Source organism: Rhinatrema bivittatum, chromosome 6, assembly GCF_901001135.1.
Source record: "Rhinatrema bivittatum chromosome 6, aRhiBiv1.1, whole genome shotgun sequence".
Lineage (NCBI taxonomy): Eukaryota > Metazoa > Chordata > Amphibia > Gymnophiona > Rhinatrematidae > Rhinatrema > Rhinatrema bivittatum.
This window is the reverse complement of record NC_042620.1, coordinates 180,336,369-180,354,642: the sequence shown is the minus strand read 5'-3', so window position 1 is coordinate 180,354,642 and position 18,274 is coordinate 180,336,369. Positions and strand designations below refer to the sequence as shown.

The window sequence follows — 18,274 nt, the reverse complement described above, 5'->3', positions numbered from 1 at the left end:
TACCCAACCTGTGCCATTCAGTCCTTGTTAGTTGTCCGAATATAATTCATCTTTTCTTTATTCCCCCTGCCATTGAAGCAGTGTGTTGCGCTGGATATGTATTCCCAGTGAAGTATACGGCTTAATGATTCAGGGTAGTAACCGCCGTAACAAGCAAGCTACTCCCATAATTATTTGTTTGCCCAGACTATGTAATTCATTCCTTGTTGGTTGTTGCCTGAATATAAATCCTCTTTTCCTCTTCCCCCCCTGCCGTTGAATCTCATGCATATTCATTGTGGATATCCTGAAAATCTGGCCTGTTTGTGGCTTTTAAGGACTGGAGTTGGCCACCCCAACCTAGGGAATTAGCCCTGTTAGCTCAGTGGTATTGTCCTTAGCTTGGGGGTCAGAAGCTTGTAAAACAGAATCCTCGTTTAACATTCCCTCAAATTAGTTTCAGACTGGAGTGTAAGTTCAGATCCCAAGAATCGCTGTTGGAAAAATAGTTTGCTACAAAGCAGTGTACCGAAGTAAGTGTGAAGTCTTCTCAGCCACTAAATCTTGTTGAGTATGTACTATGTTATTTTAGCTTTTAATCACACATTGATGGCCCAAGGAATATAGGATTCAGGATCATCTCTTGGAATCTACAAGAAACAATAATAAAAAAAAAAAGTGATGTTCCATTTTTTATAATACTGGTAATTTTTGGTATGACTTATTTAATTTCAGAAATCTGGAGTTTTGCAAGTTTGGTTTGACCAAGATAACAATTCAAACAGGTAGCACATGAGATTGAGAGACTACGTACATTCCTCCTTTAGATCATCTATGTACTCTGAAAAATTCATATATATCTTTGAATTATTCCTAAGTTAGCCAGGTACAAGGAATGAACTGCAAAGAAAGAATATTTGCTTACCTGTAATTGCTGTTCCCTGATGACAACAGTAGAATGAGCCATGTTGAGTGATCACATGACCTGTATCACATGTGTCTTCAGAAGACATAGGTCATGTAACAAAGAATGGTAATATCGATTGCCAATCTAAGGTCTACTGCTTGAGAAGAGATTTGCAAGGCGGCAGCATGAAACTCTGTTTACACATTCATCACTCAACATTGCCTTGATAGGCCTCCAATCAGGATTATAGTTTTAGACTGTCCATCATATAAGGCATGTTTACAGCATAAAGCAATCTTCTTCTACTACTACTACTACTACTTCTTTTTAACATATCTAAAGCGCAACACAACATATGCAGCACTGTACAAACACAAAAAAAGACAGTTCCTGCTCAATAGAGTTTACAATCTAAGACAAACATACAGGACAGGAGACTTGAAGCATTTCATAAAGCTAGACAAATTCACATCCTCCTACGGCCCATTGTCACTGGTTTCTAGAATTGTCTGTTTGTGGCCATGTGTTTCATGTTCTATGGTTTAAAAGTGATTTAAAACAATTCCTGCCTTGCTGACATTATTTATGTGTTGTCTTCACCCCATTTATTAGAATACAACTCTTACCTAGGTAGTCCCATCAGTGTGGCTCATTTTAGCTGCTTATCATAAAAATGTAATTGCTTACCTACAATAATTGTTCTTGGATGATAGTTGGACAATGAGCCACACTCGGAGGTGCCTCAAGGCAATTTGCTGCCTGAGATGAAGGATGAATTGGTGCCTTCCTCCCCCGTGGTAAGGTGCAGGTGAAATCACCAAGAGGATGGGGTAGGAGTGGTGTCCCCCTTGGAGTCTGGCCCTTTTGGTGATTTGTAATGTTGGGGAAGGGTGAGAGGAGTCAGGGGTCCCAAAAGAGTGGCGTGTATATTATTGCTGATACTCTTTCTAGGAAGCTGGCCATCCTGCCACACTCCAACTTTTAGCCATTCAAAGTGCATTATGTTCAGGTGCTGTAGACATGTCCCTGTCCCCAGAGGACTCACAATCTAAGGCTGTACCTGAGCAAAGGAGCAGTAGTGGGATTTGAACCCTCCTCATTTGCAGCCTGCTGCACTAACCACTAGGCTATTCCTCCACTCCCTATTACCTGCTTCCCACCGTTCCCTAGCATCTGTCCCCTGGGGATGTGGGAGGCTGGTAAATGGTGGGAGTCCGTGTGTGTGACACACTCTCTTAGGCCTGGTACAAGGGTATTAGATGCCCTAGATGAGCCTTACAGCCTTTAGTTCCCCCTTCCCTCCCCTCCAAGCACAATTAAAAATTATGCATTCTTTTCCATTTTAAAATTTAGTAACTGCTTCTCAAACATAAAAAGGGAAATTGTATATGAAAAAAGGACATTCAAAGTACAATCTTCTGAAATTAAAAATATCATTTACAACAATAAGAACATTATATTTGCATGCATGGCAAAAAAACCCTCCACTTTCAATTATAGTAGTTTAATAGGCTTAATAAACTGCCTTTCTCATAGTAGTCAAGGTATTTTACTGAATCCCATATGGTATTAGGCCTATGGTAAAGTGCACTGGGTGTGGATGTGGCCCACAGAAAGCCAGGAATAAACTGAACTACAATTCCAGTATAGTAAGCTTTCCATATCATAACTGCCAGCACTCAGTAACAACTCTACCTATGACAAAGCAATACTGCAAATATTATACCAGGCCCTAAACACCAATATACCTCCTATTAGAAAAATAGGTTAAAGCCAGGTTGTTGTAAATCCCTACACATAAACTACTCGCTAGCAGAATACCTAACCTCATAGAGAACACAGACAGATCCTCACCCAGTACAGAAACAGAGACCATAAGAAGCCAAACTCTGTATGTAATGCAAATATAATCAAGAAATATAAAACATTAAACATACAATAAAACAAATGTGTCAAATCAGCTGATGAATAGAACATCCAATAATTAAAAACATATAAAAATGTTTATAAAATTACCAAACTAATAAAATATTTCAAAACAGCAGACACATCACCTCCAATAATTAAAACTAACAAGGATAAAAATAATCTCCCACTCTCCATACTTGGGAACTTTAAATTTTCAGTCATCCTGAGATTGTCAAAGATTGGAAGAAGGTGCACAGACTTCAACCTCTCTCACAGACATATATACAGGCATTCTCTCACACACAGGCATAGGCACTCTCTCATATAATGCGAAGACCCAGGCACTCTCTCACACAGATACACATACGGAGGCCCATACAGACATCCATTTATATACACACACAGACACACAAATACATACATACATACATACACACACCCACCCACTCATACACATACATATACACGCTCCCTCTCATATATACTCACACACACAGAGGCACACTCTCACAGGGCCAGTCTCTCGCTCTGTAGCACACAAACCCACATTTTGGACCTTTTCTCTAGTCACCGGCTGCACAGCAGAGCACAGTGTTTCCCCTGCTGGCTGCAATGGAAATGTTGGCAGCACGAGGGGGCTTCTTCTTCTGTCACTAGATTGTCCTTTTGCTGGCAGGGAATGGGAACCCCGCCAGTAGGTCACCGCTTTGCACCGCCACAGGACCTTCCTATTGCTAGTAGGAAGTAGGAAGCCTGCTGTGGGACCTTTCCATTGCTGATGGGAAGTGGGAAGCCTGCCAGTAAATTACTGCTTCGCACTGCCAGCACCGGTTTTCCTGGCGGCGCTGGTGTTGGCCTGAATGCAAGGTGAGGCGGCTGCGACAGGAAGGTTTTGGGGGTACTTTTGCCATCTCATAATCTTGCTGCCTGAGAGGGCCGCCCAAGGTCTGGTCCCATTGCTTGGCCCAGGCCTCCCAACCTCTTCTTTCTTCCAAAAATGATGCCATCCACTTGAAGGACACACTGGAGTGACATCACTGTGGTGCTTTCCTTTGGAGCAGACAGTTCTATTTTTATGGCCATATATCAATATACCTAAACCAATCCACCACTCTCGGTGATATTCAAATGCACAACATTAAACTGGTTAAGGTCCAATCACCTCACGTTAACAAAAATAAATCTACTTACACTACTCACAGTGTTGTATGTTCCCAACAAGTAATCAAAACTTATAACCCATACTTATAACCCATACTTCATAATATTGTAAGGCAGGGGTTGTAGGTTTCATATAATTGTAATTGCCCCATGACAATGATGAGCATATTTTTATAATCATTAACCTCCAACCTCCTCCCTAGTGTATTATTTAAGTGCACAGTTTCAAGTGAATGGCAGTAAAAATCAACTTCAATAACTGCTATTTTTCCTGGACCATTGTTACCCAAATGGCTTCCTGTCCCAACGTGGCTGCGTTTCAAACTGGCAGTCCTTCTTCAGGGGATGTCCAAATGTATTATAATCCGCAAGTTATCCTGCAACAATGGATCTCTTCTTGCTGTTCGTCCATTAATCCGACCCGATGGTTATGGATTGTGGGACATTTCGATTGGAGATTTTCATCGGAGTTTCTTATTGGTGGCTTAGGGTAGTGGTCTTCATTTGTTAGTTTTACTAGTTCTGATGACGTATAAATACGCGAGGCGATGAGCCAGGTGATGTTACATGAGGTGATTGGACCCTTTCCAGTTTAATGTTGTGCATACATCAACATGGCACCATTTACTTCGTTGTGTCCTTCAAGTGGATGGTGTCATTTTGAAAGATCGAAGAAGAAAGAAGTTGGGAGGCCTAGTCTGAGACTTTTAGGCTGGTGACAGGACAAGACCTCAGGCCAGGCACCAGCAACGGATCCAGGTCCTGGTGACAGGACCACGCCATAAGCTGAGCCTTGGGGCCAGGCATAGGTTTGGTAAGGCATAGGCATAGGCCTTAGTGATGGGACCAGGCTTGGAGCATGATTGTCATTAGCATTAGTTTGCTCCAAATAGAAGGAAAAAAACTCATGGAATCCAGTGTATAAAGTACAGCCTACCCTTATGCGCATGTGGAAAAGAAAGGAATAGTTGAATATTTAAGATAACATCTTAGGTAGAACATTGGGATTAGTGTGGAGCATTACCCTGACAGAATTTAGTATTAAGTGCTGTAGTTACACAATGTTAGGCTCTATCTTAGGAGTTCCATCTAGGAAACAGATCTAGGCGTCATAATGAATAATACATTGAAATCATCGTCTCAGTGTGCTGTGGTGATCAAAAACACAAACAGAATGTTAGGAATTATTAGGAAGGGAATGGTAAATAAAATGATGAATGTCATAATGCCTCTGTATCGCTCCATGGTGAGACCACATCTTGAATACTGTGTGGAATTCTGGTCGCCGCATCTCAAAAATGATATAGTTGCACTGGAGAAAGTGTAGAGAAGGACGACCAAAATGATAAGGGGCATGGAACTGTTGCCTATGAGGAAAGGCTAAGGAAGTTAGGGCTGTTCAGTTTGGAGAAGAGACGACTGAGGGGGGACATGACATAGGTCTACAAAATCATGAAAGGACTTGAACAAGTTAATGTAAATCAGTTATTTACTCTATCAGATAACAGAAGGACTAGAGGGCGCTCCATGAAGTTAGCAAGTAGCTCATTTAAAACAAATTGAAGAGAATTCTTTTTCACTCAGTGCATAGTTAAGCTCAGGAATTCATTGCCAGAGGATGTGGTTACAGCAGTTAGTGTAACTAGGTTTAAAAAAGGTTTGGATAAGTTCCTAGAGGAAAAATCCATAAACTGCTATTAATTAATAAACAATAGTAGCATGAGATGTATTTAATACTTGGGTACTTGCCAGATAGTTGTGACTTGGATTGGCCACTGTTGGACACAGGATACTGGGCTTGATGGACCCTTTGGTCTGACTCAGTATAGCATATCTTAGGTTCTTATGTTCTAAGTGGATAAGGCACTATAGCCTGGACTAAACTGACTCTGCAAGCTGAAATGAATGCCACATTTTATGCTAGGTATTTGAGTTCACAAAAGTTGAAAGGTTTAGAGAGAGAGTATTTATCAGCTGGGTATAGACCACATTGATGTCTTATGATGCAATAGAAGGCTTTGGGTGAGGTGTCAGCTCTCACTGGGTCTCAATGGGGGGGAGGGGGCTAGTGCTTTGCTTTCCAAGCCACCAGAGGATATCAATGGACACCATTTCCTTGTTACAAAGCTCCCTGCTAGTGAACCCCTTGCTTCTAAACTTACCATTGCAGGACTGATGTTGCAGTGTCTTCCTGCATAGGGATTTCAGGCTGTCCTACCCTTGGAGTGGGTGCATTATTACCAATTCAACCTCACCCCTGAGCTTAGGGGATTGACCAAAGCCAGGCTGAAAGGCATTGCTAAGAACAGGAAGTTGTTCACAGCAAGCAGAACACTACTTCAGAACTAATGCGGTGAAGCTCTAGCCTTGTTACTAGTTTACTTAGTCTGGTTCTGGTTGCCTTTTCTTGTTTCCAGTTTGTCATGTCTTGTTTCTAGTCTGCCTTGCCTCTCACTTTAGCTACTGTCGCTGCCTAGTTTTAGATTTGCCTTGCTTTATATCCAGTTTGCCAAGCTACAGTTATAGTTTTCTGTTCCAATCCTTGATGAGTTTCCAGCCAGTCAGGTTCCATGCAATAGCTTCGTGCTTCAGTTCTTCCCTAGTTCCAGTCGCCAAGTTTCAAGCTTCAGTTTACATATCTAGCATTTATTCCAGTGTTGATTCTAGTCTGCAGATCCAATCCTCATTCTAGTCTTTGTTTCAAGTTATAGATCCAATCCTTGCTCTGAGTCCCAGTTCTAAGACCAGCTCTGTTACTTCCTACATTGATGTCACGCGCGCGCGCGCGTCACAGGCCCCACCTTTCAAGCCTCTTTGGCGGGAACCTCGGGGGCGTCTTTGGTTGATGTCATTGGACTCCTGTACTGAAGCTCCACCTTTGCTCTCAGCAAGCCGACTTGGCATCAAGTTCCTTATGAGTCCTTAACTCCTGCCTCGTGTTCCTGAGACGCCGCCGCTACCTGCTGTGCCCTTGGACCCTGTCTGGCACCCGCTCCTCGGGGGTCAGTGTGCGCTCCTATGGGAACTTGCTCCCCTAGCCTACCCTGCTCCTCAGGCTGGCTCCGCGCCTCTTGGGTTCTACTCTGCTGCCGGCTCCTACTATTCAAGTCTCCCTTGGAACACCGCGGCAACCTGTGGGTTCCTCGTCTAGCCTTCCCTGCTCCTCGGGGTTGCGCCTGGGTTCTACAAGACTGGCCGTGCTCTCCCGCTCCTCGGGCTGTGCTCATCACTCAAGAGACTACCTTGAGCTTCCCCGCTCCACAGGGCTTGCCTCTGGGTACTTGACTACCGTCTGCTGCCCCGCTCCTTGGGCCTGCCTCTCTACTAGTCAGCTGGTTCACCTCCGATCTCCGGGATCCAGTCTTCCTAAACAGCTGGGACCTGGCCCGGGCTTCCCTGTCTCGTGGGTTGGCCTGTGCCTTCAAGTCTATGCACACTACGCTGTGGCTCTGCCCCTCGGGGCTGTCTTCCCGGAAAACCTTCGGCTTGGCTATTCCTGCGCCCACTGCTCCGTGGTCTGTCTGGTGCCTCTCTCTCTACAGGGTCTCACTCCAAGTACTATCTATCTCTCACCCTATGAGGGTCACCTCCTGGTCCCTGGGGATCTCCCCACTACTGTGCCCAGAGCTTCCTGCTGCACCAATACCTCGCCTCCTGATGGTGTGGACCTGTGGGGCTCCTCCCCAAGGGCTGTAACAACTCATACCTCGGGCCTAGGGTCCACATACCCACAAACCATAACACACCCCAAGGAAGAAGAACAGAAGGATTGAAATAAAGTTGCATGAAGGAAAAAAAGAAGAAAAGGGCATCTCTTGGGGGTGAAAAAGAATAAGGAGAGATCAAGACAGCCACACACTATTGGGCCTTCAAGAAGAGAAGCAGAGACAGTAGAAGGAGAGTGGAGTCCCACGACTGAATACTGGAGACTTGGGAAAATTGGAGAGAAACATACATTTGGAAGGTGATATCCAAAGTATTTCAGAGGACTGGAGGAAGTAACAAACGGCAGCAGCTGGTAGGACCCACCTAGTAATAGCAGGAGTCTACCATGAAAAAAGGATTAGACCACAGCCCTTGGTGGCTACCTTAGAGATCCAAACAGCCTTGGAAGCCAGTAGCTTATGTGCTAAACAGTCCAGGGAGAGCAGATCTACATAACTGACCTATGAGAGCCACAGAGAGTCAGAAGACCCTCTCACTAGAGTCTCTCACAACAGCTCTGAAAATATCAATGATGCACTGTCCTTTCTAAGTTTTACCAAAGTTTTGACTACCAGAAGTATATGAAAATATACATACAGAAGACCTGCTCCCAAATAAAAGGAAGACATCTGATTCTAACCTGCTATCTAATCTCCACCTGGAGTAGAAGACTCGTCCCTTCCTGTTCATGACTTTTGCAAAGAGATCCACCTCCCATAATCTCCATTTGATGAAATCCTGTTTGCCACATCCTGCTCTATGGACCATTTGTGGGCATCCTACAGTTGATACCTTAGTCTGCTGTGCTAGAATGTTTGCCTTTCTCACCAGTTAAATGACTATTCTGTCCTCATTGTATGTCATGATCAACAGCTATGCAGATAGGAAAGCTCTCAATCAGCTTCCCCCAAAAAGACATTTACTGAAAAAAAACTCCAAAGTGGACAATACAAAATTTACTGTGGTTCTGAGAGAGATATGAAAGGAACTGCAGGCTTTTCTCAGATGTGCTAACAGAAAATGGAGGGTCTTCATTCAGTGAAACAAGGGGCCTGTTTACTAAGCTGCATTAACATGTTAATTCACATTTGGCACCCAGCGCAGGTTGAAAACACATTAACGCATGTTATCAATAATGAGCAATTCCATGTTATTGATAGCGTGGAAAAATTCAGGAAAATGTATGTAAAATATTATTGAACTGCATCTCATGCAAAGCAGCTCATTAATATTACAATGGTTTAACATGGACTGCAAATAAACCTCACGATCAATGTTAAGTCTTGGAAAGTTAACTACTCAATAGGTGTAGTTAATTTTCCCCGAGAGCATTTACAGGCAAACCTGAACCACTTCCTTCCTGGCAGTGATCTAACCTAGAGCAGCTAGCCTTGTATGAAACCTTGGCAAAATCCAACCCCTACCCTCTCATAGGCAAACTTCCTCTCAAGAAATTCTCCTCACCTTGGCACATCCCTCAGGTTACCTCTCTCGGGGCCTCTGATCTGATTTTCTGTCCCAAGAGGGAAGTTGAGGAGAGCATACAAGCTTCTGTGAGCTTTTGATCACCATAGATAAACCCAGCTATTCTTTCTCTTAGAATGGGCCTAGCTTTGCCCCTAGTAAGACTATGTAGAACAACCAAAGAAGTTTCTCTTGTCTCTTAGATAAACCTCGGGTAATTCAACCAAAAACTGGAAGTAATTTTGTGTGTCTGAGAGGGGAGAGAGACTCGAAGGTTTTATTGAAAGGGGAGAAAGAAGGGAAACAAGGAACAGTTTTCCTTTAAGCTCATATACGAGGATCCTCAGCTCACTTTGCTGAAACTGTCCTGTGCTATCCAGTGAGTGTGTTCAGGTTTTGGTTGGAATATCTCCCTGAGAAACTCTTTATGGTTTTAAAAGGTCTTATAAACTGCTGCTTTTGCACTATCTTCACTGTGCCTGTGAATCTGGACTTGGTAATATTTTTCTGCTTCTGTGAATAAACAGACGGGTGGAATTCTGGATCGCTTTAAATTCATGGAACCAGGGTCCCTTGGTAATAGTGAGCTAACTGTGGTTTCCTACCAGACTTGATTGAGTTCTAATCCAGAGGGTGCCAGCCAGAGGGATTTGAGTCAGCCCTGATCAGTGTAGTTTTTTTTCACCTTGTGAGGTCCACTATACCATCTGCTTGACTAAGATGCATGCAAGAACCCAGTAATCAGACAAAGACTGGAATCCACCCACCAACAATGGTATTGTCGAGATGTAATTTTGATAAAATGCAGCACAGCAGCCCCATAACTTACATAGATTTGTAATGATAGGGATAGCCAAGTAAGAAGAACTTTCTAAAACCTTAATCACTAATATTTATCTAGGAAGAAACTAAAAATTTGAGTGAAAAAGGGGCATGTCAAAGTTTGTTTGCTTTTATTACCAATTCAAATACCTTTTAAACTGTTTTGCTAATGCCATTGCTTTAAGGTCTGTAAAGGAGAGTCGTTGCAGCTCTGCACACAGGATACTCCTTTAAAAAAAAATGCTACCTAAGTGAAAAACATGGTTCACATCTTTTTAAAGTTGGACTGTGCCCTGGGGATAGTTACAGTTAATCAACCTGATGCTTCTCAGAGAAAACCTAGCACTGGTGACATTCACTTTCTTTACTTATAATTTCCATATAAGCTGTTCCTCAGGATTAAAGTGAAAAATGTTTAATGAGTAACTTGCAGTGTTCTTTAAGAATCTCATTTTTCTAAGCCATTTCCATGCCTAAAACCTGGTTCCATAATTTACAGTTGGGGCAGTGAGATATGCACATACTCTTGTACTTTCAAAAGTATGCATAGAAGTTTTCATGGACAAGTTAGAGAGAAATGTGACAGCAGGAAAAAGACCATCCCTGCTTGGAGCAAGTATAACTTTGTGTGTGGATTAATTTGCTTGAACCTAGCCAATTAAGGAAGGGTTTTCAAAGCAAATGTATGTGATTAGTTTGCTTTGCAAATCCTTGCTAAAAGTCTGCATGTAAAAGTACACAAAGTCTCTACTGTTATATGCAGAGAGTTATAAAACTACCATTGCTAAGACAGTCAATCGTCTGATATTTTTAAAATAAAGAAAACAAGCAATAAAAGAAAGATATTGGAGTGAAAGTAGGAGACTGAAGGGAACATTATACCATGCCTGTGAGATGATCTCCACAAGCCAATCGAATCCGTTCAGGGGTCAGAGGGCTGTTCGCCGTGAATGCCTCTGACAGTCCCCTTTCCTTCCGTGCGGCAGTCAACGCATCTTTTATAGCAAAATACACAGAGCAGCCTAGGAAGAGAGCCGGCTCACCAACACCCTGCAGGAAAGCAGACACCAAAGGTTTCAGAAACTGATTTGCACCACAAGCAGAAAACCTATTTTTATACATAGTTTAGAAGAAAAGAATTTAAAGAGATGTGAAAATTATATAGCACTTGTTATTGCACTAAAGAGGCTCATTTCACTTGGGAAGCCAAGGGAGAGCTGTCAAAGTCACCTTTTGAAAAAATAAGAAATGATTATATATATATTTTTTAAAGTTTCCCATATTTGCAGTCAGAAGATGCAGGAAATGCAAAACAACAAAAACTTGCTTTTATTTGAAAGGAGGTTTTTAAATAGACACAGGCAAGACATTTGCAAATCTGGATCATGATCTTAAACTCTGCTCAAAATTCAATCATTTTCTTGCAGGCATGGCTGTACTGATTGCAGTCCAAATTTTGAACCCCTCCCCCCCCCCCCCCCAAATAAAAGTTCTATGGAAATGGAACTGGTGGATAAATTAATAAAGTCTTCATTTGTACCTCTACTTTTAAAGCACTCCTGAAAGTTCCTTTATTTTTTCTGTCAAAGCCTAAGAAAACCTCTTAGCATGAGAGAGGTTTATTTTGATATTAAGAGTTATACTTGTGTATTGTATAAATAGTTCTGTGTTTAGCTATTTAATTTGCTATACTGGGCAGCACTTACAGAAATGACAATAATACCATCTGGTAACTAATGTTTTGTGGTCTCCCCAATCCAGTATTCTCCTCATTATCTAATCCCTCCACTCATATCAGAGCAGCAAAAATAATCTGCACCAGCCCTAAAGGCTGGAGGAGAGTTTCTTTCAAATCCTTGGTAAAAGTCTGCAATGTGCATGTACAATGACCACAAAGTCTCTACTGGTATGCAGAGAGTTATAAAACTACCATCCCTAAGACAGTCAATCTGCTGGAAGGGCCTGTGTTCCCTCGCTATCTGAACTTGAACTTGTCACCTCCACAGTATACCCAACTCCTGCCAGCCTTGTCAGAGCATGAGTCTGTGGCATCACTGTGCTGCCCAATACAATAGCCTGAGCCATGGTCCCTGTTTGGTAATCAATGTTTGTGTGCAGTTTCCATGAACAGTAGGCTCATCCCTGTGTTTTGTAATAGGGTTGCGGCTGTATAATGTGATGTAAGAAAGCATGGTTCACAGAATACTGAGAGTTATACTGCCTTGTATTATCAATTTATGGATCATATTGTAACAGTAACCAACCATTTCTTGAAATAGGATAGGCATACTCCATTATTTGAAACCAACACCTGTATTTAACTTTATTAAATTTGGTTATTGCTTACATCACAACTGGGGGGAGGGGCAATATTCAAAAGATTCACCTGGCTAAAACTGGTTTTAGCTAGGTAAACTATCTGGTTAAAAATATGGCTCCCTTTAACCAGACAGATTTGAGTAAGCCGGGTCAGAGGCATTCCTGAAGCAGGATTTCAGAGTTAGCCCGTTAGCATGGTATTCAGCACTGGTTGGCTAAATTTAGCCAGGTAAAGCCAGCAGGCCTAAATCTACCCACTTAGATTTCGAACAGGTAGATTTATCCTAATAATTCTGCCACACAATTAGTCATGTACATGTGGCTGAGAAACTTACATGGCTATCTTACCCACTTGGTGGGTTAAGAACATAAAAAGTGCCATGCAAAGGTCCATCGAGCCCAGCATCCTGTTCTACAGTGGCTAGACCAGGTAATTAGGAAGTACCCAAGGAACAGATCCAGTCCTTGTTGCCAGCTCCCAGGAATAAGCATCTCTTTTTCTTTTCTTTTTAAAATGTATTAATCGCCTCACTCTACAGGCTGAGGCAATATACAAAAAATAATATACATGCATAAAATGACATCATAAAATAACCTATATCCATAGGTAAAAAACAACAAATAAGTTACTATTTAGGACATCTGCATCATTCAAGTGCGGGACACAGTCGGATAGTTAACACATGATAATTTTTAAAAGGCCTGCAGCAGAAAAAGTGTCTTAAGACTAGACTTGAAAGATGACGTTCGCAAGCTTACCGGGCTAATAATTGCTTATTGACCTTTCTAAAAACATTGAAGGACAAAAATAACCTATCTGACAATCAAATCAAATACAATAAGGGGTAGATTTTCAAAACTTACGTGCACGCATCCATGCGCCTGCACTACCTGGCGCGCACCCATGGCCGCGCGATTTTATAACATGTGTGCGCTGGCGCGCGCATGTTATAAAATGCTGGGTCGGCACGTGCAAAGGGGGGGTCAAGTTAAGCAATTGACCCCCCTTTGCACGTGCCGACCCAGTCCACTCCAATTAAGGAGCAGACTGGGAGGGAACTTCCCAACCCCCTAGCCTAACCTCCCTTCCCCTATCCTGCCCTCCCCCTATCCCTATCCTAACTAGCCCAATTTTTATTATCTTACCTTTTGCTCCTGCCGGCGCACGATTCCCCCAGCACAGCAGCAAATGGCCGCTGTGCCGGGCGCTTCTAGCCCCACCCTGCCCCCGGACTATCCCTTTATCAATCCCCGGGACTTACATGCGTGGCCGGGCCGTTTGAAAATCTACCCCTAATAGAGAAAGGAATTGTATACTTTGTATAACAATATTTTAATCAAATTACACCAATTCCTTTCTCTATTATTATATATTATGGACTTTTCCTCCAGGAGCTTATCTAGATACCTTTTAAACCCAGCTATGCTAGACATTTTGACCATATCCTCCGGCAACAAATTCCGTAGCTTAATTGTGCATTAAGTGAAAAAAAAAAATTAGTTTTAAATCTGCTACCTGCCAGTTTCATGGAGTGTCCCTTAGTCCTATTTGAAAGGGTAAATAAGTGTTTCCCATTTACCTGTTCCACCCCAGCGATGATTTTATAAACCTCTATCGTATCCCTTCTCAGTTGTCTCTTCTCCAAGCTGAAGAGCTCTAACCTGTTTAGCCTTGCTTCATAAGGCAGCCTTTCCATCCCCTTTATCATTTTTGTTGCCCTTCTCTTTTACTTTTCTAATTCCGCTTTGTCTTTCTTGAGATGGGGGTGACATTAACTGCACACGATATGCAAGGTGCAGCAGAACCACAAATCTACACAGAGACATTATGCCATTCACAGGTTTATTCTCTATTTCTTTCTGAATAATTCCTAACATTGTATTTGCTTTTTTATCCAGCACAATACACTGAGCTGAGGATTTCAATACACTGTTCACAGAGACTCCAAAATCCCTTTCCTGGGTGGTTATACTTAATATGAAATCCAGCAGTATGTACCTATAGTTTGGATTATTTTTCCCTATGTGCACTATTTTGCATTTGTCCACATTAAATTTTATCTGCCATTTAGATGCCCAATTCTCCAATCTTACAAAGTCCTGCAGTCCCCCACAGTCTGCTCCTGTTTAATAACGTTGAATATTTTTGTGTCACTTGCAAATTTGATCACTTCACTCATTGCTCCCATGTACATGATCATTAATGAATAAATTAAACACTGGTCCCAGTGGGACATACCACTATGTACTTTTCTCCTTGGGGAAAGCTGACCATTTAATCCTACTCTTTGCTTCCTATCTTTTAACCAGTTACCAACACTCAGTGAGACATTGTTTCCTATCCCATGACTTTTTAGTTTTCTAAGGAGTCTCTCATAAGGGACTTTATCAAACACCTTCTAAAAATCTCAATCAGCTTACCTTTATCCACATGCTTATTCACACCTTCAAAAAATGTAATAGGTACTATGGCATGACTTCCCTTGGTTAATTCATGCTGGCTCTTCCCCATTAAGCAATATTTATCTATATGACCAGTAATTTGTTCTTAACAATAGTTTCCACTATTTGACCAACACCAATCTCAGGCTCAATGGTATGTAGTTACTTGAGTTACCTCTTGAACCCTTTTTGAAAATTGGTATTACATTTGCTACTCTCCAGTCCTCAGGAACAGAGGCAGATTTCAATGATAGGTTACAGATTACAAGTAGCAGTTCTGCAATTTCATAGCTGAGTTCCTTTAGAACTCTGGGGTGAATACCATCAGGCCCTGGTGATTTGCTGCTGTTTAGTTTGTCAATTTGCTCTAGCACCTCTTCCAGATTCACGCTAATTTGATTCAGTTCTTCTGAATCAACACCTACAGGCATGGGTATCTTCTCAGCATTTTTTGAAAATCAACCCTTAAATGTATAGCTGTGCTTTTAATGGTATATAAGAAGGTAGAGTTATACTTCAATTGATCATTATTTCTATTTAAATAGTTTATTGATGCAAAATTCATTACAGAACTAGAAGTATCAGCATTTCATTGTATTTTTCTCACACACATATGAACAGTAAAGTACAGATAAGACAAGCAATTTATTACTATATTTATATCTATGCTTATCATTCTTGCCTTGGAGGAGTAGATGGCATATGGGTTTGGAGATGATGCCAGCAGAGAAACATGGAACTGTTCAGGGATGTCACATGCTGCAGGGATTTTATACTGGCCTGGTCCCCGGGTATACAGGACACCTTGTGGAGAGAATTTTAGTTCCTCCATAGTAAAAAGCCCAAGGCCTTGAACAAAGGCACCTTCAATCTAAGAAAACAAATAATCAGTTATTAGTTTTCTTTTTCCATTGGGGCATGAGCCAGTTTGGCTGTAATTGTCTAAATAACATTCTGAGTATACCAAAGAAACTCTAAAACACATGAAAAATTTATACCATTTTCACAAATAACTATAATGAATGTAAATGTGTTCTACATGCGTTGTTGATTGTGGTCTCACAAAAAAAAAAAACTGCAGTATTTATTCACACTGAATCTGGTATAAAGAATTCTTTCTAGGAAAGTAATTTTACTTTTGTTTTAGTTTGTTAATGACTAATGTTTAAATCTGTTACTATTATGAGTTAAGTGCAGTATTTTACTAATAGAACAGGACACTACTCCTCATTTACTCTTGGGCTACTGAAGTTTCCTAGCATGATGTAGCCAGGGCTCAATTATAAAACTCCTAGATAGCTATGTGAGTTCCTTAGTTAATGTCTGTCAGATGCAGTCGTGGACCTCAGGTGGCTATATTAACCTGAGGATTGACCTGCATACATAACCTGTCAGCTTGACTTCAAGGATGGGACACTACCCTGAAATGGTGTTTCCGAACTTGGCTGACTTATTTTTCAAACTTCATAAACAAGCCTGCAGCAAAGTGAAGTTGCTTACCTGTAACAGGAGAATAAGCAAACAATCATACAGATGAGTGACACCATTGTTGCTGCTAAGTGATGATGATGTCAACAATTTGACTGATAATTCTTCTTCTTGTCAGAGAAACAGTACGTATACTTCCTTCACTGATAATTTTTAACTATTTACACATGGCTGCAGGTAAATTTCCCAAATCCACTGTCCTTTGGAGTCCTCAGATATTCCAGGATGGTTAGCGTTTAATTTCAGTTTTTTTCCCTAACTTGAACTCCTGCACAGGGTAGCTTGCAATATAAGCCTTGGCTGTGGTGTACAGACAGACTTCAATGGCCCTACAGACTGAGGGCAAATGCTGGATTTTAGAAGAAGAGGCTCTTAAATGCAGGCATTTATCTTTAGAGGCATAACTGTTACTATTTCCCCCCCATCACTGCTACTTAAACTCTTCCCCAAGGCATTACTGTTACTTACTTCCCCATTGATTCTTTAAACAATATTTCCCTTCCCCAAAGAATGCTGTTGGAATCCTTTTCTTTGTCAGGCATTTGATTTCTTGCTTAACAGGACTTTTATTCCGTTACTCACAGACTTGAGACATCAGGTCCAGGTTCTTGAGTTGCTCCAGCTGGAGCTTATTCTCTTCCCTTTGGCACTGGCAGCCCAGCCAGGGAAGTCAGTTGGTTCTAGACTTCTGCATATCAACACCTCCTTGCTGCTTCTTGTAGGCTGGCTCCAAACTCTCTCTCCTCCTCTCATTCCCCAGGGGAAAACTTTGTATCTTTCTCACACATTGCCTGGTTACCACCTTGGACCCTGGCGCAACTGTGGTCTCGGTGGCAGTGCTGCATGCTGCCATGCGGAAGGTTCTAGGTTCAATTCTTGACTCAGGTCTTCCACTCCTCAGGCTGGATGGAGGGGTGTAGATAGGATCCACAGCCCCTGCAGGCGAGGGGGAGAAGAGTCATAGTCATCATACAATAGTAACACACTCTTAGTTGGATTTAGGATCCATGACTGCAGGGTTCTGGAAGGAGCTCTAGTGAATGGCTCTGCCTAGAACAGGATTCTAGCAATAGGTGGAATATGCATTACTGTAAATAAATAAATACTGAGGACTGGTACTGCGGTGACTGGACTAAAGTTATTTGGGAGAGGATATAAAATATGGAAAAAAAATCCTTAGGTGGAAGCGCTGAAGGTTCATGGTACTAGATCTTGGCTGTTTCCAACTGAGATGTAAAGTCAAGGAAGAAACTACCACACTGAAAAAACCCAACCACCCCCTCCAAAAACAAAACAAAAAAACCCCACCAACTGTAGACCCGATCAGATGGGGGGTCTCGTGTCAGGTGTGTTTTTGTAGTATAAAATTACCTTACCACAGGATTACATGAATATGATGGGAAGCAAAGTCAGAGTAATTAATATGGAAATAAGATACTGGAATAACTAATCTTAGGAGCAGAGGAGATTGGCTGGAAAGAGCAAAAGTCTATTTAGTACAATGAGGGGACCATCCTAATTGTAAATCCTACCAGGATTTATTTTAAAAGAGGGGGTATTTCTATTTTGAGTGATTGTGAGAGTATATCCCTTAAAGAAGGGATGGCTATCTCTGGTCCTCAAGAGCCACTAATTGGTCTGGTTTTCAGAATATCCATAACTTATTTGCATACAATGGAGGCAGTGCATGGCAATATATTATATGCATATTCATTGTGCATATCTTTAAAACTAGACCTATTTGTGGCTCTTCAGAAATGGAGTTGGCCACCCCTATCCTAAAGGGTAGATCAGTAGGCAGACATTATGCATGAGATAGATTTGCAGGCACTGTCTCTGTTTATATGCAAATCTAATCTCATGCATATTCATTGTGGATATCCTGAAAACCTGACTGGCTATGTGTATCCCAAGGACTGGGTTGAGAACCCCTGATATAGATGGCTCAAACAATCACTGGGAGGAGCTGAAAGAGATGCCTTCCAGGAAGCGGTGAGAAGTAGCCATGGGCTGGTGGTTCTTTAGGGCTCCAGTAGGAGAGAAGGTGATTTGCTTCACTTTTCCATCTGAAGACTGGAG

The 18,274-nt window shown here is 41.8% G+C and overlaps 1 protein-coding gene across 5 annotated transcripts in view; it reads right to left on the bottom strand.

Moving 5' to 3' along the window:
- Positions 1 to 213: 213 nt before the first annotated feature.
- Positions 214 to 18,274, bottom strand: part of LOC115093864 (aldehyde oxidase-like) — a 241,379-nt gene continuing 223,318 nt past the window's right edge. For 3 of the 5 annotated variants that reach the window (XM_029606213.1, XM_029606216.1, XM_029606214.1), the window contains 3 exons: positions 15,390 to 15,578; positions 10,829 to 10,996; positions 214 to 629 (listed from right to left, as the gene is read on the bottom strand). In XM_029606213.1, the coding sequence (XP_029462073.1) occupies positions 579 to 629; positions 10,829 to 10,996; positions 15,390 to 15,578 (408 nt within the window). In that variant the 3' untranslated portion in view covers positions 214 to 578. Of the gene's footprint in view, positions 630 to 10,828; positions 10,997 to 15,389; positions 15,579 to 18,274 lie in introns of those variants that run through there. The other 2 variants (XM_029606215.1, XR_003857428.1) reach the window with 2 other exon arrangements.